At 38.5% G+C, this 22,187-nt stretch overlaps 1 protein-coding gene and 1 long non-coding RNA gene across 2 annotated transcripts; one reads left to right on the top strand and one right to left on the bottom strand.

The window, feature by feature from the left end:
- Nucleotides 1-454: 454 nt before the first annotated feature.
- Nucleotides 455-6,570, bottom strand: disco (disconnected). Its single transcript, XM_068302689.1, has 2 exons — nt 6,009-6,570; nt 455-3,288 (listed from the first exon to the last, which is right to left on the bottom strand). Exon 2 carries the CDS (start codon nt 3,219-3,221, stop codon nt 1,431-1,433), a length of 1,791 nt encoding a protein of 596 aa, XP_068158790.1. The 5' UTR covers nt 3,222-3,288; nt 6,009-6,570; the 3' UTR covers nt 455-1,430.
- Nucleotides 6,571-17,821: 11,251 nt separating this feature from the next.
- LOC137571903 (uncharacterized) lies at nt 17,822-18,337 on the top strand. Its single transcript, XR_011031499.1, has 2 exons — nt 17,822-17,898; nt 17,971-18,337. It is a non-coding gene; the product is annotated as an uncharacterized lncRNA (long non-coding RNA).
- The last annotated feature ends 3,850 nt before the right edge of the window (nt 18,338-22,187 follow it).

The following is a 22,187-nucleotide window of genomic DNA, read 5'->3' as shown; positions in this document are numbered from 1 at the left end:
ATCTAAACCAACGAGTAACGAAAAGTCTAAAAGGCTAAAATGCCACCAAAATTGTGAGCTATTATGATCCGCCATTGAATTCGGAAGATCTAAAATGTTAAATTTCTTAATTGAAATTTCTTAAATGGAATTCCAGCCAAAGATCTACTAAAAAAGCAAGGATATTCTCAACAATTCATATCCTTTTTTAATTAAGAACAATCATCAAGGGTCTTTAAGATCCAGATGTTTGTCATTTGAAGCCTTGACTGTATCTTGAAAGTTTCGAATTTTCTACGAAAATTCATTAGGAGTTTCGAATATTTTCAAAATAAGTCCCACAAATAAATTCCAATTAAAATTATTATATTTTAATTGAAAAAAAAAACTTTGTTTAAAGTAAGTTATTCAAGTTTTTCAAATGCAAAAAGAACATGAATTTCAAATCCCTTTTAGAAAAAGAAAAATCATTGAATTGGTATAATATTTTGTGAGTTTTCATGTTTTATTTTTAAAATTATTGAGTTTTTTTTTTTTGAATTTTTTTATTATTGGAAATACATATATATTTCTTAGGGAGCAATCTAGTTTGTTTCATTTTAGGAGAGCAATAACATTATATATTTCAAATATAGCCAGTAATATATGTATGTATATAGGAAATGAGGTTTAGGGTTCTTCTTCTTCTTCTTTTTTTTGGGGGTGGGGGATATGTTGATTGCGGTATACATATATATATATATATGATTTGTTTTTGTAAAGTTAGTACATTTAGGTATACATTCACGTACAATATTTATTGACTATGAAAAAAAATGTGCTTAGAACTACATAATATAATAATATTGTTTGTTTTTGTTTAATTTTTTTTTTTTTTTTTGTTTTTTGTTTGTTTGCATTATATAAATATCAAATACTTCGTTGTTGTACACCGTTCGAGTTGCAAGTTGAAGCTAAAGAAAGGGTATCAAAGGAGTATTCCAAACTTTGAACTCAACATCAACACACTCACACACACAGATACACACACAGACACACACACAGTCACACTCATTCACAGACATTCACATGGTGCACATTTGCATTGAGGAACGGATTGAATACTATACACTTAGATGTCGCTTCTATTAACTTTATACTAGATTCATAAAAAAAAAGAAATATATATCTAAAAAAAAAAAAAAAAAAACACCTCAAATTACACATGGGAAAATTATAATAATAATAATATATATATAACACAAGTGCGAGCAGTAAAGACAGAGAGAAATCGGGAGAAGAAAAGAGAAGGAGAGAAGCTAAAATTTTCCAATGTAGTTATAACCAACCATGCCAGGCCATTAAATGGCCATCAAAGAAACAGAGATTGTTAGCCAAAAAAAAAAAAAAGAGAGAAACAATATCAATGGATATATATGGATATCTATTATATCTGAACAAATCGATATTGCTTAGACTGAGATGGCGGCATTGGTAGGTGGCTGTTGTTGTTGTTGCTGCTGCTGCTGCTGTTGCTGCTGCTGATGTTGTTGCTGCTGCGTCTTGAGCAACATGGAGCGATAGACCTCAGAGAGCAGACTCCACATATGTGGGGGTGGGGCATTTGGTGGCGGTGGCGAGGAAGCAGCAACGGCAGCATCCACAGGATGTGGAATGCCCGTCAAGCCAACGATACCTGGTGGACCGGGCGGCTGAACGGCAGCAGCAGCTGCGGCGGCGGCAAACATTTGCGTCTGCAGGAGACGTATATGATGTTGCTCCTCCAGGTCGAGACCAAAGAGCAAAGAGGGCGCTGGCGGCGAATGTGAGCCCAGATTGGTGGCAAGTGGCAGTGGTAGCATGCCACCACATGGTGAATTGCTGGGTTCGCTGGGTAAATGATGTTGTTGTTGTTGCTGCTGATGATGTTTCCTAATTTGCGGTGTCGACAAATCCATGCAGGTGGCCGCACCACTGGCTGTAACTAGATGGCTTGGACTAGGCTCAATGCTATCGCTGCTATCCAGCTCCAGTTCCATTTTGATGCTTGTCTCCGGGACGGCATTGCAGGTGGTGTTGGTGGTGCTGCTTGGAGCACTTGGAACGGAGGCGGTTGAAGAGGCGGAGGTGTTGCTGTTGTGACGCTTACGTTTGCCCAGCAAACGTTCCATGGAAAATGCACCGCCACAGGGACTGGGCGAACGTTTCACTTTGATTTCACAGGGCTCTGGTTGCGGTTCCGGTTCCTGTTCTGGTTCGGGTTCCGGTTCCAAGTCACGATCACGTCGCTTGTGCAGGCTAAAGTCGAGTGGTTGATCAGAACGCTCCTCACAGATGCTGCTGCTGCTGGTCTGACTAAAGCTGCAATGCATCTCCTCGTCGGCATCATCGACCTCATCCGTTGGATCCATCTCACTGAGGCAACCCTGACTGGAGCTGGCAGCTGGACTTGAGCTATGAGCAGGCATATCCACATAAACATAGACACCATCATCCTCACCATCGGCATCGACATCGTGCTCGCCATCGGCATCTACGTCGGCATCGATATCGTCGTTTTCTGTTTCATTGTAGGCCGCCTCATGGCGTCCAGTGAGCAGTCCAAGATTGTGTAGACCAGCCGCCCGATTGCCAAACATAACGGCAGCTGCCGCCGGATTATATGCCACTCCCGGATGATGATGCGAGTGATGTGGTGGCGGTGGTGGCACTAGACCCGGAAACGCAGCCGGCAAACGGCCGGCGGTGCCCGGAAATACGGGAAACTGTTGCGCCGTCCGGCCATCATGGGGCGAGATCTTCCGACGGATATGCGGCGAATGGAGCTTGGGATTCGGATTGGCACTATGACGATTACGCGAACGACGCGAACTGAACACCATGTTGCAGCCCTCCACCGTACACTTGTGCATCTCACGCAGATGCACAGCCGAGAAATGTATCTTGAGGGCGCCCTTATCGCAGAAGGTCTTAAAGCAGATGGAGCACTGTACACGTTTCTTGCCGGTGGCTGGATTAATGAATTGTCCGGCCAAATTGATGGGCGGTGAGCCCCAACGTTTTGGCTTTGATGATGGTTGACCCGTTGATTGACCACCAGAATGGCCTCCAGGCGAACTGGCTGGTGAATTGGTCGCACTGCCGCCATGTGACGGATGCGACGGATGACCGGCATGACCATGAACATGGACATGTCCATGTGGGCCAGCAGCATGGCCAAGTAGATAAGCGGGCGGCATGAATGGATTCATAATGTGTTCCATAATGGATTTAAGCGATTCTCTTTCGATGGATGGAAAAATGTTTCGTCTGTTTTTCTTTTTGTATTTTCTGTAAAGACACAAAAATGAAAAGAACTCGTATCATTAGAAATGGGTTTAGATGGGCATGGATCGGGTGAATGGGGCGGGGGGGAATGGTTTGGCAAGTGTAAGTGTCAATCAAAGAGTCAGTCAAACGGTCAATCAGTCAGCTCAACACACACACACCACACACAAAATCCTAATCAGAAACTAACTGAACGACAACGAGATGTGATAGTTGGAGGGGAGTAGCTGGAAAGGGATGATGAGGGTGCTACTGAAAGTGGCGCAACTTTTTTTGCTTAACGTTATCAACACACACACACACAACAAAACATATCAATGACATCCCAGTCCCCCCATCGTCTCTCCCCTCCCTTCATTGTCGATCCCCTTTCAACTTCGATGACCTGCCCTCCATTCCATATCAACAGACAGACAGGCAGACAGACCGAAAAGATTTGCTGCGCAATTAAACTAGAACAAGTTGCCAAGAGCCAGAAAATCATGTAGTAACTAAACGAATGAATCCAAGGATAGAAAGTATCAAAGATTTATCAATTTGGAAAATAAACTAGAACAAGAAAAATTCATATGTATGTATATGCCTAGAGAGATGGAGGTGGGTGAAGTGAAAGTTTTTGGTGCATTAATTTTGATATAATTTTAAATTGGAGACACTAACACACATGCCCATTAAATCCAACTCACACACACACAGTATCGCCATCTAGCGGCGGCCATCTTTCATGTCTAATCTCGTCGCATTGCCTCATTTGCTTGGGCAAAATCTTTTTACAACTTTTTACGGCTAAAACATTAAAATCGCAACGATGTGGACGACGACTTGGACAACTTGGACGACTACGACTAAGACGACGACGACGACAACATGCGGCGATTTGACCAGTGATCCAAGCGGTTTTTGTTTTTATTGCTGACTCCATTCGCTACCGTAATTGTGAGCACCCAACAAACCAACCGAAAAAAAAAAAAAACAAAACAAAAAAATTGATGGATATTGTCAGCAACAAGGGGGTCAAGAGGAAGAGGAAGAGGGAGGGGGTTTAGATGGGACTGCCTGACGATGGGGACAATTGTTAACACGCGGTGTATACACCCCAAGAGGATGAATGAAGAAGAGATGGTGAGGGGGAACAGCAAGACAATCTGGTTGTGGCTCATGTCGCTTGTCGCTTGTAGCTCTCTGGCTATCTGGAATCAATCTTAAAAGTCGAACACATTCGCTACTAAAAACCAAAAAAAAAAAAAAACAAAAAAAAAACCCCCAATGTCAGTCAGCTGGATTCACGTTCCAAAAGAGCTAAAGAGCTAGAGAGGATGTCTGTCTGTGTGTGTGTGTTTGTTTGAGAGGGGGGCCTTGAGAGGGGGACTCGGGTTGGTCGGTTTTATGGGGCTCATTAGTAACGATAACAACAATGGCATTAAAATGCGTATGTACATGGATATATTGAGGTGAGTGTATGCATGTACATGGGTAATTATTTTTGTCAAGCGCTTAAAATGTCTTAAGCCAACTACCACTACTGCTACAGCTACAACTACACGAATAGTCAGAGAGACAGACCGACAGTGAGACAGACAAAGGAGGTAAAAGACAAAAATACAAAAGAGAGGGAAAAAAAAAACCAATCACAAAGTTTTGATGGCTTGGCTGAAACGTTTTTTTGATTATCGGCAGCAGCAGCAGCAACCAGCAGCAACATACAACAAAAAATTCCAAGAGAGATGCTGAGGAGATGTGACCACTATAATTGCTGTTGTTGTTGCTGTTAATAGTACATTATAATACCAACAACAACAACAACAACAACAACAACTACGAAATGAAAAGATAGAGATAGAGATGGAGATGAAGATGAAGATGGAAATGGTGCTGGTTGCTGTTGGGTGCTGCTGGGGAGCAACGAACGAACTCGACTCGACGACTCGACCATGATGACAATGATGATGAAGGAATTGGTCAAGCATCGTCGTCGTCACCACCACACACAGACACCAACTTCAACTTGAAATTTTAGAGACAGTCGTCAAGTCGAGACATTTGTGTCTCAAATAGCTTTTAAAAATCATTTGCTGCTTCTCTACTTGGCTTTAATATATAGTACACACACACACACACACACACACACTCCACAACAACGACAAAACGTTTTTAAGTACAATCATTCTAATTTTACGAATTTTTCTTCGTAATTTGTGTCTTTTAGAGGGTTAAGAACAATATAAATACAAACCAAGGCGGCAATAGAAATCTACAGTTTCTATAAAGTTAATCAGATTAGACATTGACATTAATTCTATCAAAAACTTGAAGCAACAAATAAGTTGGTTTACATTTAACTTTATTGCAATTGTAACTCGCAACTAGTTTAAGTGGCAGAGGAAAAATGAATGGAAATTTACTTATAAAATGAACTAGAGTCAATTTTGATTGAAGTAAGAACTCAAATGATCTCTCTAATGAGTAGTATGGAAGAAAATCTCAAATAAATATCAATATTAAACAAAGTTCTGTCACTTTATTGACAACTGTAAACTGTTTTGATTAGGCCTTTTGGTTATTAACTGACTTGATTCTAAATGTTCTAAGAATATTAACAATGAATCCTCTACACATACAATTTCTCTTCCTCATTCGTCAAGTTATCATCAAGTTAATCCGTAATTGAGTTGGTCGTTTAATTTGTCCGTCGGTAAGTTGATTTCGATCTTTTTGGTACATACCTTTTGACTGTTTTCCGTGGATTTCCTTTACGGCAAATTGCACTCCTTCAGTTTCAGTTGATGCCAAATAAAGTTGTCACAATGGTTTCCAAAAAAAAAAAAATAATTTTCAACGAAACGCAACTGCAACGTTTCATAAATTAAGTTCAAGTGCAGAATGCACCGAGTTCCCAGAGGAGGAGATGATGCTGAACGTTAGTTATTTGTTTTTGTGTTTGTTTTTTTTTTTTTGTTTTGTTGTTTAATTTATTTAAAAAAGTTTTGATTTTGCACTATTTGTTGTTTGTTTTGTTTCTTTTTTTTTTTTATTAGTTTTGTTGCATTATTTTGAATTTGGTTGGTCGTCAAACAAGAACGCGACGGCAATGAGCAACCAAAAGCCTCTCACGCAGGCACACACACGTTTGGACACGAGCGGGTGAAACGAACGAAGCGATACGGAGTTGTAGTTGTTGTCACACAACGCAGAGACAGTAGAGGCAGAAGCAGAGCAAGAAGCAGAAGAGATCCACTCCTTCGAAAGTCGTGGGTGACACTGATTGTCGTGCAGGCGGCGGCGAGGTTGCGAGGCAGCAAAAAAAAATTGTAACGACGACGGCGGCGACGACGACGACGACGACGACGACGACTACGACAAATGCGACAGCAGAGCGACGCACACACACCGACACAAACACACAGTACGCAGCGGGGTGGGTGACACTTTGCTCTCGCACAGCAAAGACAACAGCAGCAGCAGCGGCAGCGGCAGCAGCAGCAGCAACAACAGAAGACACGCAGCAACGGACAAGTTCAACGTAACTGCCCCACAAATGTCTACCTGAAGCTGAAACTGAAGTCTCGGGCTGCCTCTGCCTCTTAACAATTCTCTCGTGTATATGTGTGTGTGTGTGAGAGTGTGAGAGAGCGTAGTGTGAGAGAGAGCGGTTGGCTATTGGAATTGGCCTTCCCTGAAGCTGCTTGGCTGTGTCACATTGTCGTCGACGGGTCATTAGACGCACACACACACCGATAAGAGTGACCGAGTGCGAGAGAGATGGCTATTAAAGGCAGCTATCGTTCACGCTCGCACTCTTTTCAGCCACTGCAAGCAGTCGGTTAAGCAGTGCATTTTGTTAAAGAGAATCATTTATGTATCTGCACTCACGACTCTCTTTATTTCTTTTTCATATTGATTGGATGGCAATGGGTGAGTTGTGAAGCGGGTGGAGTGGAGGGACGAGGGGCCACTTAAAGCCAAAAGATTTAGTTAAAATGACTGTTGTTTGCAGCAAAAAACCAGAAAAATTAAATATTATCAAAGGATTATTTTTGATTAGACCATCTGTAGCTGACCAAGAGCTAGGCTGAAGGGGCTAAGAGAAGAGAAGTCTGCGTGTGTCTGTGTCAGTGTGTTTGTGTGGGCGTCACACGCACACAATGATCATACGCATCGTATACGTATAGGAAAAAAATAATTCGTGGGATACCGAGACCGCAGACCATTCCGAAAATGACAAGCACCCAGTGCCCAGTACTAAAAACCATGTGCGAGAGAAGAAAGGCAAATTTTTTTTCGGCTATTGCCGACTCGCTTGCACAGTGTCGTCTAAGTGGACGACGACGACGACGACTACGACGAACCGATGTTGAGTTGACATGCGACTTATTTGTGTTTGCTGACCGAACACACACACACACACACACACACACATACAGATGCGCACTCACGCACCAGTGGCTCCCTCTCTCCCCATGTCATTCGTGAGAGCAAGTGTGTTTGGTCTCTCTCTCACTCGCTCTCGCTCACTCACTCTCTCGCTCTCTCTCTCTCTCTCTCTCACTCTCTCTGTTGGCCACTGTGTGTTGTCGCCCCATTAGCCAGTCCGCGTGTGACAGAGCTAAAACGAGTTGTGTGTTGTTGGCCTTGTTGGCAGCGCTGCTACTGCGTTGAGAGTCTCTCAGTCTCTATTACCTTCTGCCCCCCACCCACCAATATCATTTGTACGAATGAAATGGCTATGGCCAGCCACCAAATCGTTGTTGTCGCTGCCACAAGCAGCGCTGCTTTGATGCCCCTCTCTATGTGTGAGTGTATGGGTGCACTTCGTCGTTGGAAACTAGGCGAGTCTTCGGTCATTATGACCAGGCCCAGAGCCAAAAGCTGCTGTCACATGATGGTGTGTGTCTGTGTATGTGTGTACTGGTTCTTTTAAATTTTTGTCATTTGACAAAAGAGTGTCCACTGTGTGTGTGTGTGTGTTTGTGTGTGTGTATGTGAATGCCGTTTCAACACAAACACATTGATATAACCGTAATGTGTATCCGTCTCTTTTTAGCAAACGTCAATGAATGGTCTCAGTCGTGCGACAGTGTTCGTGTGTCTCTGTGTGTGTGTGTGTGTGTCTCTCTCGTTTTTAAGGCAGGCGACGACTTTGCGATTGCGCTACAAATCGTATGAATGTTGTTTATCTGTATGTGTGTGTGTGTGTACCATTGGTGTCACACGACACGACACTTTAATATGGGGGCGATTTTTCCTGTCTCCCTGCACCAATAGTATTCGAGTAAATTCGAGCATTGGGCCCTACTCGCTGCTGCTGCTGCTTCTGCTCCTGGTGACAAAGGCCCCGAACAGTCGCCGCCGTTTTGGACTCCTCTTCGTCGTCTTCGTTGATTTTTTTGTTCCTTTTTTTGTTATTGTTTCTTGTTAACACACCCCCCACCCACCATGTTTATGTAAATTTGTCTTTATATACTAAAGCAACCTTACTGTAAATACAGCGTTATATACATACATGCACACATACAAATGTTTGTAGTACATAAAAATGCTTGAATTTTTCTTTTGAGCTTTTCATTGTCCCTTTTTTTTTGCAGCACACACACACACACGTACAGCCCTTTCCATTGATATGATTGGACTTAAGACCATATACATAGTTAGTCTCATCTCTCTTATCTAATACAGAAATGCTTTAAAATCATTAAAATATTTAAAACTTTTAAATTAAATGAAAATCGATCTAAACAAATCGTATACTGTTTTAGTTTGTTCCCCTTGAAAGATCCAACAACACTTTTCCTAAGGTTTCTTATCCTAAATAAAGCGTCTTATCGGTAATTTATGATATACATATAAAACTCTTAAATCCAAATTTTATATATGTATATGATGTTTGTGTGATCTCAAAGCATTAGCTTCTATAATTACCCGATTAGACGTCACATTATATAGATTTTTCACTATCAAACTCTATATCATGGTACTAGATTATATCTAATGACTTTTCTAAAACAAATTTAACATACTTTTTAGTTAATTTCAAACTAAATATTTGATCAATTTTGTTGATATTCTTTATTTGCCTAAACTAACCGTAAAGTTGGCCTTAGTTTAGTTGCTTTCAATGAAATAACACTTGCTTTAAATTATTTAGGTAAAGATTAGAAAACTAAATACATTAGAATCCGGTTATATCGACTCCGCCTAGAACGTCCGTTCGGTTATAGCGACTAAAGTTCGATGAGTGATTGGTTGGTTCCAATACAAACTTGTCTTCCGGATATAAGGCTGAAAATCGTCGGTCCCTTGTGTGTCGTTAAAACCGGATTCTACTGTATGTTATAAGTTCTTATAGCTGATCCCACATTGTTTGATGTCTTAACATTAAAAGAAATTATATTTTTTAGCGGAAATATCCTCAAATTGAATAAGTTTAAACTGAATTGGTAAATATAAACGCCCTTTATATACTGAAAGTAAGATATTAAACTCTCTTCTTTAATATAAGATAAACTTCCTATATACATTTGGCTTGTTTAAGCATTAAATAGAATATGAAAAATATATACATATTAAAATTAAAATTCAATTTGAGGATAAATAAGTTATGTGTGCAAGTATTTTCATTGGCATTTGGAATAAAAATTGAAAACACTGTTAAAGGAGGATAAAAACAAGGCAACAGTTACATATGTACATCAGAATCAGTTGATACTACATCCAAATACATACACATATATGTACATATATGTATGTATGTATCCGTTTTGTGTATTTGTATCTGTAGCTGTTGCTTCAAATGTTTATCAAATGAAATGATTTACAATTCGAAATGAAAGCAAACAATTAAAATGCTTATTATTTTTGTGGTCTATTACAAACATTTGGCTACACTTTGAGAAAAATGCAACAAAAATGTGCCAAACTATAGAAATTTATACAAATTTATTTATTAAAAACCCTTCTTTTGTTACTCTTTTTAACATTTGTTTTAATAGTTTTATAGTTATTATTTGCAAAAGCATTTTTTTCATTTATTTCTTTTGTTTTAAATTAATACGTTTATGGTATTCTGTACTTTTTTCTTTAGGTGTATTCAATAGTTTGTTTGTGTTATTTATTAAATTTTAAATAACAAATATAAAATTCATCAATTTATTAGCTGGAACATGAGCAAGTCTACTTGAAGTTTCCCCATTTTGTTAGTCTAGTTATCGTTACCAAATTTGGTACACTTATATTTGCTATTGATATCTATCGATCTACTAAATTTCTTAAATATTTGACCAAAAATACTTAAGTTATGTGTATTAAAGTTTCTCGCAAGGAGTTAATTTGCTTGTAAGTGGGAGAGGGATAGCATTTATGAATCAAAATTAATTCATTGGACAAGTCGTTGTTCGTTTACAACAATAAAAAAATAATATACAGAAATGTTTAATGTTTTATTCAATCTACTCCACTTATTGTTAGTCGAGAAAGGATCAGCAGAAAATAGGACATTTGCTTCATGAAGGTCAACAGGTTATTTGGTTACTTATAAACATCGATCAGAATGATGCAATAACTATTTGAAATCCACCAAAAATCATATTTAAAAATTCAGGCAATCGATCGATGACCTTCAATCTGAATGGTCACAATCAAAGGGGGTCAAGTCTTAATGGTGGCCAAAATCTAATCTGAATCTCTTTAATCAAAAATCGAGACGATTTTCAAGTGTTTCGAACGGGTCCGGGGAGATCATTGGAAATGTGTCTTTTGTGTCTCATTCGATGATGCCAATCAACACTTTCGTTTTTCCTTTCTCTTCTCTTTTTATGTGTAGCGAAATGCGTTCATTAATCAAACAAACAACAAAAAAAAACGTTGAAAAAAAATAGTTATTTCTTTATTGTTGTTATTTTCCTTTTAGATAAATAATTGCCATCTTATTATGTCGATTGTAGTTGCTGTCACCGGGTTGCTCACCTCACCTCGCCTCACCTTCAGCATCTGTCTCCAATTGCAATGCCCTCTGAAAACGATCTGTATCTGTAACTGTCACTGAATCAATGCTCAAAAAGTCACAGGGAGAGCGGGGGCGGGGAGAGGGCCTCAAGAAAGTTCTTCTTTATTAACAACAAACAGCACGGCGCCCTTTGTGAACGCTGCACGAATCGAAATCGATCAATCATTTTTCACACTGTTTTTTTTTTTTTTCCCCTTACTTTATTTGATGTCCATTCGAAGTCGAGTCGAGGCCCTGTGGAGTACTCCTCATAGATGAGATACAGATTCAGATTTAGATTTTGGATATTGGTGTGAGGGGGCTATGGTCGATTGTACTTGACTTCGTGTCAATAAATCGTTTCACAAAAAAAAAAAAAAAAACGAAAAAAAAAATACAATTTACGCCGACACAAATGATATTAAAAATCCATTAATAATTTTGACCCTACATCGATTATGTCGGATTCTTGGCCCATGTGTGCATGTGTTTGAGCCCCTTGGTCTACGTTTTCGATTTGGTTTTCGATTTTAGCCTGGTCGATAAAAAAGACCTGACCATGGGAGGAGACAGTCTACCTCACCAGCCTCCACCCCCGCCTCACCAGACATAGTTAGTTAGAACCATTTTCTAAAATTCCTTTCAACGTCCCCTTCTCCAAGAAAAGGGGTGTAACTTTAACCCCTTTGTTTTTGCAAGATTTTTGTTTGTTTTTTTTTCTTGTTTTTGTCAATCTTGATTCGTTGAGGCCATGGACTTAGTGTCAATGTCAAGAACACAATGAGATGAGATAAAATAATTCAACCATTTTGCAAATCAGTTTTTCAAATATATATGTACGTACATATAATCCAAAATGGTTGAGATTTAGATGACATGAACATGGCTGATGGTGGGAGATATATTTTTAGGGGGTGAGACTTTAGATAGATGAGTATTAGAATAAGGAACAAGGGCTGATTGAATGCATTCGTTTGTTTGGTTGTCTGGGTCACGCACACACACACACACATACACACACACACACAGATCGTCATCATCATCATCATTATAATCAAAGTCTATGTAGTATTAATATACAATCCCATATATACATATATGTCTGCCTGGTGGTTGGGCTGCTGCTTCTACTGATGGTGGTGCAATTATTATTCATCTGCGCCCTTCTGTTTTTTTTTTTTTTTTTTGTAAATTTCTCAATGAACGAGTGAAATGTGCCCAGGTTGAGGTCCAAGCAAAAGGGCTTCAGATTCAGATTTTCAGGCACTTACTCACTCATTCGGGCGGCACTTGGCTATTGCACAATCATCATTATCATCATCATCCCGTTCTACCTGGGATTGCTAGTAGTTTCCATTGTATTCCTTTCTACTTCCCTTGTTGTCGCCGCCATCGTCAGCGTCGTCCCTGTCGGTTGCCATGAATATGTGCCATAATGTGCCCAATAATTAAGTGAAAGGGTTACAATGGCTTCATGAGAACTTTATGCCAACCGGGTGATAAAAATTTTTGCTCACCAACAAAAAAAAAGGGTTTTTATTTTTGTTTTGCTTTGTTTTTGTTCGACATGTCGTCGAAATTTCATAATGGCCGATCATAAAACTTTGAAACGAAAACGAAAAACGGATGCAGCATAGCATAGAAGGACATGGGAGAGATTTTTGGTTCAATGGCAAAGCCGCTGGAAGGCCAATAACGATTAGCAGCAATCTCAATAAATCCAAGCAACAACAAGAAACAAAAAATGAACTCACAATGTATAATGAGAGTTTCTATTCTGCTTTAACCACAATCTAAACTCAATTTAAGTTAATTGCCTGCAAAAATCAACTTGAAGGCATAGTTGTTGTTGTTAACTAACGAATCTAATTCCATTTTATCTCTTTTATTTGGTTTAAAGTTGTGATGAAAACCAAAAATTCATTACATTTACAAATCGAAAACTTTTTCTCCCTATTAAGCTCTGTAAGATGCTCTCCTTCTTGGACACTTTTTTACGGAGTAAGGAGTCCTAAAGTCATGAGTCCTAGTATTGAGAGTCCTAGAGTTAGGAGCCCCAGAGACACTGAAACCAAAATGATTGCTCTAAGCAACTGGCAACTGGACTTCCTTAAATCATAACAGATAAAAGCCAAAGGGTCATAGAGGGATATGGATCCACCAGCTATACCTAACCTAACCTTTAAGGAATACTTTTTTTGCTCGTTGAAAGAGTTCTTAATCATTTGATGCTTTCAATCACTTTAAGATCTAATAACATGAATGAAAATATCTCATAATATGTATTCTAAAAGGTTTAACGGTTACATTTGCAGGAACAAAATCATTGCGAGGACCTTAGTGGGACCTAATTTGTTAAACTCTTGGACTTGTATTTTGTTGGTTATTAAATTGGATTTCTGGAATTGTAATTCTCAACCAGTTGAAGCTTTGCAGAGGCTATTAAAGTTGATTGTAGTTTCTTAGAACTTGGGGGTCCTTAAAACTATTCAGTTATACAGGTTTTATGCTGAAGCTAACTTCAACTCATCCAATATCTAAGGATACAAACTAAAAAACAAAAGAGTTCTAAAAGAAAAGTGATGAAGAATCTTAAATCGATTCAACTCTTTCAAAAAAGAAACAGAACAAAAAACAAAACGAGAAACCTAAAAAACAATTCGAAAAATGCTAAGTGGAGTATCTGATCAAGAGAATGTTTAATAAACAAACTATTTTTAGATGTGGGTGTGGCTGGTCTTTCGATGTTTATTTTCATTTATATCTTCGCCATTAGTAGGTAGGTAGCTAGGTAGGTACATACATCCATACATACATAAATACATACATAAATATGTAGTGCATTAAAACGTAACCCAAGATATATGTATGTATGTATGTGGATGGTCGTTGGTTGGATGGATGGTCGAAGGATTTTGATTTCTTCTTGTCTACTTTTTGCTAACAATGCGCAATTACGCCATAATTACAACAGATCGACGAGGCCAACAAAAGACAATTCGGAAATACTATATACTACAAAAAATACTTGTGTTTGTATAGATATCTATGTATATCTCTGTCTGTCTTGCTTCATTTTTTACCCTCTCTCTTTCTATTCTGTTTGCTTTTGTTTTGTCTTGCTTATTTATATCTGGATTTGTATTGTGCGCCCCTCAGATGGGATCAAATCTCCTCTCGCTCCTCAATCTGTGTTGTCTGTTGTTATACAATGTGGTCGAATATTATTATAACTCATCATATTTTGAATTTTTATTTTTTTTTGCTTTGCAGATGTTTGATGAAGATTAGAACTGAAATATGGCCGATCGATTGTATGCATTTCCTTTTATCCTGACTGACTGGCAGACTGGCTGGCTGACTGGCTGACCGGATTAGAATCTAGTAACGAAACCATTAGATGAGAGAGGCCCACCCACATCTAATATTGATAATGATAGCATCAATTTTTGTCTATTGTCTATCTTTTAGTTACCGACACCCTGAGAAATATAACACTGACCACATAATTGGATCATTATGCTTGATGTAAAGTAAATTCAATTATACATATGTTTGAAGAAAACTGATCTTATTTCACTCGACTTTGGCTTAATCAAGGGAGAAGTCTTTGATTCTAACTTACAACTTTCTTCTGCTTCATTCCATTCCACAAAACTTTCTTTCCATTTATCTAAATGTTCGAATCCTGTCAAGTCGATCATAAAGAAACCCTTTTGTTCATCTTATTTGTTATCAAATTTGTATTTCTATTCAATAATAACCTCTGATAGAGTCACTGGAGAATATCTAGTGATCCGATCCATGAAAGTTTCTTAACTTTTAGCCTTATCCATCAGTTAGAGATTATTATGTAGTTTCAATTTGAAAGTTTCCATTATTATTTTAATTATTTATTGTCGTATTTCTTTGTTGTTGATTTGAAATTTCACTCAAGATTAAAGCATATTCTAATTGACTCTTTGGATCAGATTCTAGAATTTCCGATGTCACATGGTCCACTTTTAGAATCTATCTTAAAGGTAATCCATTGACCATTTGAATTAAATTCTTTGAAAGATTTTTCACTTGAATAAAGAGTAAATAGTATTGAATTTAAGATTAAGCCAAAGGACACTTGATTGCATTTAATATGTATGCATTTTCAGTAAGAGTCATCTAGACTAGACCATTTGTTTTTGCCCAGTCGAAGAAGGTGATTTGGAATTTTAGATGTGGGATCCATTGACTTCCAGTTCTAGTTTGAGGCCAAGAGGGTGCTTCACTCAATTGCCTTTATATAGGAACGACCCACATCCATGTCACAAGGAAAAAAAAATAGAGGTAGCTCTGGCTACAAATGTCATGTTCATGTAGGTTCAGTTGGGGGTTCCTTTTGTTGAGGTACCAGTATTAGACCAACAACAAAATCCATTTGCAATGTGCTGGATTCGCCAACGACGCGTCGTTCATTTTGTACACACACACACACACACACACACACACACACATGAGATGAGATGTGTGTATATATGTACACACACAATGGAGATGCTGTGAACGAGGGACGACCAGTACGACCTGGGACCAAGGACCAGGACCAAATCCATGGACCATGGCACACGCATTAGAGAATAGTGGGATGGGGTGGATGGATGAAATAAGAGTATGGAGCGATGTGATGCATTCCATGCCATTTGTGTGCGTGTGTGTGTGTGCCACCACTTCAGTTCATCCCTAAACAACATTTTTGTTCATCTCGTGCGGCCCTAGCCCATGCATCCATGTCGCGGTGCATAATTAAAAACTGTAAACCACACAAATAATCCCTTGATAGTAGCACCAAGAGAGAGACAGAGATAGAAAAAAATAGAGACTGAGAGAGAGAGAGAGAGAGAGAGAGAGCAGCGAATAGACAGCAGCAGCAACACGTAGTCCATACGGACAATGAGCATGAAAATGGGGTTGTTCCTAAAGCCTCTAACTCAGATCCTGTTCCTGCTCCTGCTCCTGCTCCTAGTTCCCATTCCTCTTGCCATTTGAACTCATCTTTATAGCTGTTCCTGGTGCTCACAAGATTGTTGTGTGTGTGTGACGACTCTCAGAAAAGCATCTATCATAGAAATGAGAGCACATTCATCTGTGATACTAACAAACTCTGGTCCATATCGGGGGTGGTGCAACCTTTAATGGCTTTAATAGTTTTTACCGACCTACGACCAATTATTTGTATATGGGCTCTGAGTCCCAATCTTCAAATATCTTCCTCTCTTTTGCTGCTTGTGATTCTTTCTAAAAAGGGGAAAAGCAAAAACCTACCCCAAAAACAACAACAACAACAACAGAAAACATAATTATTACTTGATGTGTGGTCGGTCTAGATTTACATACATGTGTGTGTGTGTGAATGGGTGTGGTTTTTCTCTATTGAAATGAAATCAAAAGTAAATATTCATTTTCATTATATTAAAATTGAAGAAAGAAATCTCTGCAATTTCCAATAAAAATTTATAAATCAAAGAAAAAATAAATAAATAGAAATACTTTTAATTAAAGAGGTTTAATCAATTGTTTAATTATTCAAAATAACTAATCTTTGTTTGGAAATGAAAATGCATGCGATATTCGTTATCTTCTATAATGAGTTGAAGTTCATAATTAGAGAATCATTAAATGAATGAAGACAAGGACTAACCTTATTGATATCCTAAATTATTGAACAAAGAAACGTTTGAATGAAGAAGCTGCTAAGTTAAGTTAAGTTATTCATTTGCAAGGACATTTATACATATTTTAAATAAAGTATATATCATTTGCTTCTTCACTTTCTTTCAAGTCTTAAATAAAGTCAGTCGATTTGTATTACATTTTAATATACAAGAAACAATGTAAATCTTTCTACATATCTAGTAAGCCATCGCGTGAATATATTCATAAACCGTTTCGGGTTTCAAAATATTTGATATTCATTTGAAATCTAAATTTTCCTGAATAGTATTCGTTTATTTTCATTGGTTTCAAAATGGAACTGCCTTAATTTTAATAATAAAATCTGCCAAATTATCTAAAGTAAAAACTTTGAATTACTTGAAACGAGAATTCATTTTTGATTCAGAATACGATTTAGAGTGAGCCCTGACTAACAAACACAAGAAACTATAATTTTAAGCCTTCGTTTCATTTGTTCTCAGGATGCGCTTTAAGCAGGAAATATTTGCAACTTTAGAGTTCATAGAGTTATTTGCTTGATAAGTAGCTTGATCGAGCAATTTATAATCAAATTTTTTTATATCCATTAACTTTTTATCAACATTAAATGAAACTTAGACATAAAGAAGATCAATGATCCTCTTAATCATTTGGAACTCTTCCTTTTTTTTTAAACTCTGGTTAATTATTTTAGCTAAAACTAACTTCAACTTGGACTTCTTTTAGAAATAGAGTATTTAAATGGTATTTTAGCCAACAAAGATAGAGTATTCTTTATTTGAACTTTCTGAGTACACATTGATTTGCTGTATTCGATTGATTCAATTTATTATATAGTGGGTTTAGAAAACGTATTCCTTATAGTTGGCAATTCAAAATGCTGTCATTTGAAATGAAAATATTTGTTAAAGTAAAGATCTTTAAAGAGATTTAGCTATATTTATATAGTAAGTAGATACTTAGTGGAGTGAAGTAAATAAAAGTATGACCTATGGCAAATCTAAGTATGGGTTTATTAGCTTTTCCAGCAACTGAAGAGAACCAAAACGATGTAAACCATAATGAAATTACTTAAGTGACCGGGTAAGGGAAACAAGAAGAGGATAAAAAGCGAAGGAAGAGAAGGTAAAGGAGAAGGAGCAGAAGGAAGGCATCATCATCATCAGCTAACAGCGGAAATCACAAGGCGATTGCAGTGTAAACTCAAAAAACCGGAGGATATTCCGGCCAAAACGACAAACAAAGATGGCAAGAAGCTAAAGCTAATTGAAGTAAGGACATACAAGGATGATGAGCAAGGGAATGAGTGAGAAAGAGACAAAAGAACGGAAGTCGACAACAGCTTTTCGCATTCAACAAGAAAAAGTATTAAAATTTGTAACCAAATTTCATGGAAATTTCCTTTTGGGAATTCATTAGCAAAAGGGATAAAGGGCAAATGAGGGGGGGAAGAGACGATAGGCAAAGATGTGGGGAAGGAGATGCTGCGACAACAAGAGTCACGGCCATGGCCATTCTATTATGTTATTCTAGGGCTGTTGCTGTTGCTGTACCGCCCCGCCTGTATCTAATTTGGCCATATTATGAATTTAACCCTTTCGTGTTTGTTGGATATTTAAACAACTGTTTGCACAAAAGTTTAGCTAGAAGGTCGCACAGCCGCCGGCAGTGTTAGCGGTAACGGCAGCGGTAACGTTAACTTCCATTCAACTCCAACTCCATCGTCATCGCCATCGTCGTCGTCGTCGTCGTCGTCGTTGTCTACTCATAATTTCTTTACCCTTCTGCCGTCGAAACGAAATTGATTCTACATAATACGGTAGACAAGCCTACCAAGCCTTCCCCAACCACCACCTCTCTCCATCTCTCTCATGCCACCCTGGAAGTTTGGTGGGAGCATCTTCAGTCTAGCTTCAGTCTCCATCTCTGTATTGGACTGAAAGTGAACTTTGCTCTGCTTCTGATACTTTTACTTGGCGTTTGTTCAGTTACATTAATGGGCGACCCATTACCGTGGGGTATTCCAACGCAGAACAGAAGCAACAGCAACAGCAACAGGATTCAGTCCCGAATATCAACCAGCAATGTTTTCATTTCACTTTGTCTTGGTAGCTTTTCTTTTGTTCTCGATGAGCAGAACAAAAATGGGGATTCTTAAAGGCTTTCAAATGAGCAAATGGCAAGCAAAGCTGTTGGATGTCCTTTGCTCCGGTTCGCGACTCCTGCTAATGATGCCTTTTCCAGCAATTTAATTGTTAAACAATGAAAACGCTTTTGATTACAAGAAAAACAACAGACCCTCCCAACCCCCTCAACTCCTACTCCTCCTCCTCCTCCTCCTCATCCTCCTCCTTCATTCGTCGAGGTTAAGGCAAACTCAGCAAGTTTTATCCCAGCCAACCCTGAGCTCCATCTCGCTTATTTTCTGTGTACTTCCTTTTGTTTTGCCTCCTGCGGCATATACATATACAGACGGTTGCATGGACCTAGACGGACCGACCGACCGACAGACAGACGGAAGGATGTTTATTAATTTTTACCTGAGGTTATCTATTTGTCGCGCTATGTTTTTATTCGGTCTTCTTCCTTGTTTTGCTTTTTTACCTTTTTTTTTTTTATTTATTTATTTTTATTCTTTTTTTTTTTTTTTTTTTTTTGGGGTTGCTTCATTCATTCATATATTTTGCCAGGCCGGCAATTTTCATGCTCATTAAATAATTTTGTTTCATGAAAGTTCTCCTCTATCCCCATTACCCCCATTTCCCCACACCTCCATCCATCAATCGAGAGAGAGAGGCCAGAATCAAAAGTATCATAGAAGCATTCACTTGGTCTCGAAAAAGGCGGGCGTTAAAAAGTTTTTCGTCGTTGGTATGCTTTTTTTTTTTTTTTTTGACTTTCTGTTGAAAGTTGTAATTTAAATTTATTAGGTTTCACATTTTAATTAATGTGCACTTTGGCTTTGCTCTCTACACAAAATGAGCTGTAGCCAGGACACACAATTAATGGAATGGGCCAGAAATGCCATAAAGGTGAAATAGATATCAATTTAGAAGTCTTTAGAAAGATAGAGATAGTTGGCAGTCGCATACTAAGACAGGCAGATCAATAAATATATATAGATTGGCTAGAGAAATGAACTAACTATCCTTTTGGTCCCTAATGTGGATTAGTCTAGACTCTAGAGCCTCCCTCAATAGATATATTGAAGTATATGAAGGATTGTATCTATCTTTTCGATTCCTGCATATCAATTATTAAGCAAAATGATATTGACTTAGTTGGTTAAGTAGCTGTGAAAGTGGAAAAAAAACGACAAGGTTACAACAAGTATTTATTAATGTCAAATTAAGATGTTATCGTTTTAAATTGAATTGAGACGCCCCTGGCCACCCCGTCTTTATTCCATCCCTTGCTAATATTGCCAACTGAAGACAGAACAGGAAAAAGAAAATGAGCCGCTTAATGCAGTCAAGACAAGAAATGCGATTGGTGAGAAGAAGGGGAAGAGAAAAGAAAAAAAAAAAAGAACGATGAAGCAATTTGAATGTGGCTAAAAGGAAGGAGCTAAGAGACCCGCGACTGGCCCAATCACCCCCCAACCGCCGAGATTCAATTCCCATTGCCAAACCATTAAGCATTGGGCATCGACTATGAATGTATCCCGTAACTACAAAAACGTCCACTTTAAAGTTGATTTTGAAGCCATCTTTAAAGCCAACTTAATAGCTAATACTAGCTTTGATTACAAAAAGGTCAAATGAAATAACTAAATCAATGGCCAAATCAATCTTTAACTAGAACCATTCCAAAGTTATTTTGAAGCCAACTCTAAGATCAACTCTGGCTAGAAAAACTCTAGCATTGAAGCTAAAGCTAATTTCAGATGTGAAGTCAACTCTAAAGCTAGCTCTAGCTTTTTAACTCTGGAATTAAGTCTAACTCAAACTCAAACATATATCAGCTCCAACTTTAGAGTCAACTCTAAAGGCAATTATAGCTAGAAAAACTCTAACTTGAAAGCTTACTTTGAATCCAACTCCAAAATCAACTGCAAAGCGCACTCTAACTCCCGCTAAAAACTCCAACTCCAACTTGAAAGTCAATTTCTAAGTCTAACTCTAATTCTAACTCCAAGTCCAACAGAATACAGGGTAGCAAACCAACACAGAGAACGAAACGAATTGTAATGTGAACACAAAAGTTCACAAATTAGCAAATTTGAGAATCTCGGGGAGAAATAATAAAAGAAATACAAAAAAAGACAAGGAGAAAGAAAAACAAAGCAAAACAAACCAACGGACAAGCAGATGAGGTGCGAGGAATGGGTGGCCGAACGGGAGAGTGGAGCCAGAACGATAATAAGGACATGCAAAAGGCGCGTACAAACACAAATATTCCTCCTCCCACTCGCATTCATTCGAAACGAATGCTAAATGAAAAATAAGAAAATGGCTTGTTGTCTCTCGTCCTGTCTGTCATTGGGAGTGTTGGGAATACGGCAAAGTACAAGTACAAGTATCCTGGGAGGATGATAAGTTTTGTGAGAGGGGGGATTGGGGAATGGTTGGGGGCGTCGGTGGGAGAAAATAAAAAGTCAGCCACCAAGGGGAAAACACAGAGAAAAGAAAGCAAAAGCTCAGAAAAGAAGGAGAAAAAGAGCAAAGCAAAGCAAACCCCAAAAAAAAAAAAAAAAAAAAAAAAAAAGGAACTCGAAACCCGGCAGTGTGGCAATAATAAACAATTGTGCGATGGAAATCCGCGATTGTAATCCGCAATTTTTACGGCTTTTGTTGGCCATTGCTGGCAATTGCCTAGCAGGAGGCGGAGGAGGACTCTGAGGAGGACGAGCCAACAACAATGAGTGACTGGTGTGGCCACAGCCTCCGTTTCGGTCACCGAGAGTAGCCGTCACTTCCGTAACCATTACCATTCGGTGGCAATCGCCCAACACCATCTTTATTCCGCCTTTAATTTTTTTTTTTGTGAAAACAATCGGCAACGCAATCTGCTAACAACCAGCAACAACAACAATAAAATAACAGCAAATAATACCACAAAAACAGTTGACTGACTAAGTGACGAAGTGAGCCAGTGAGACAGGGGACAATGTAGAGGGATAGAACATTGAGCATTGCGGTTGTGTCCTGCTGATTGTCCCTTTTTCACATGAAAGTCAAAAGGACATGGACACCATTGTTGCACCTGTAACAAAGACACTCTCGAATACAGTGCA

The sequence above is a fragment of the Drosophila tropicalis genome, unplaced genomic scaffold (genome assembly GCF_018151085.1).
Source record: "Drosophila tropicalis isolate 14030-0801.00 unplaced genomic scaffold, ASM1815108v1 contig_158, whole genome shotgun sequence".
NCBI lineage: Eukaryota > Metazoa > Arthropoda > Insecta > Diptera > Drosophilidae > Drosophila > Drosophila tropicalis.
This window is presented reverse-complemented; position numbering and strand designations above follow the sequence as displayed.

What these genes read in the sequence shown, in the direction of transcription:
- disco (XM_068302689.1), bottom strand. Translation starts at nt 3,221, where the DNA reads ATGGAACACATTATGAATCCATTCATGCCGCCCGCTTATCTACTTGGC.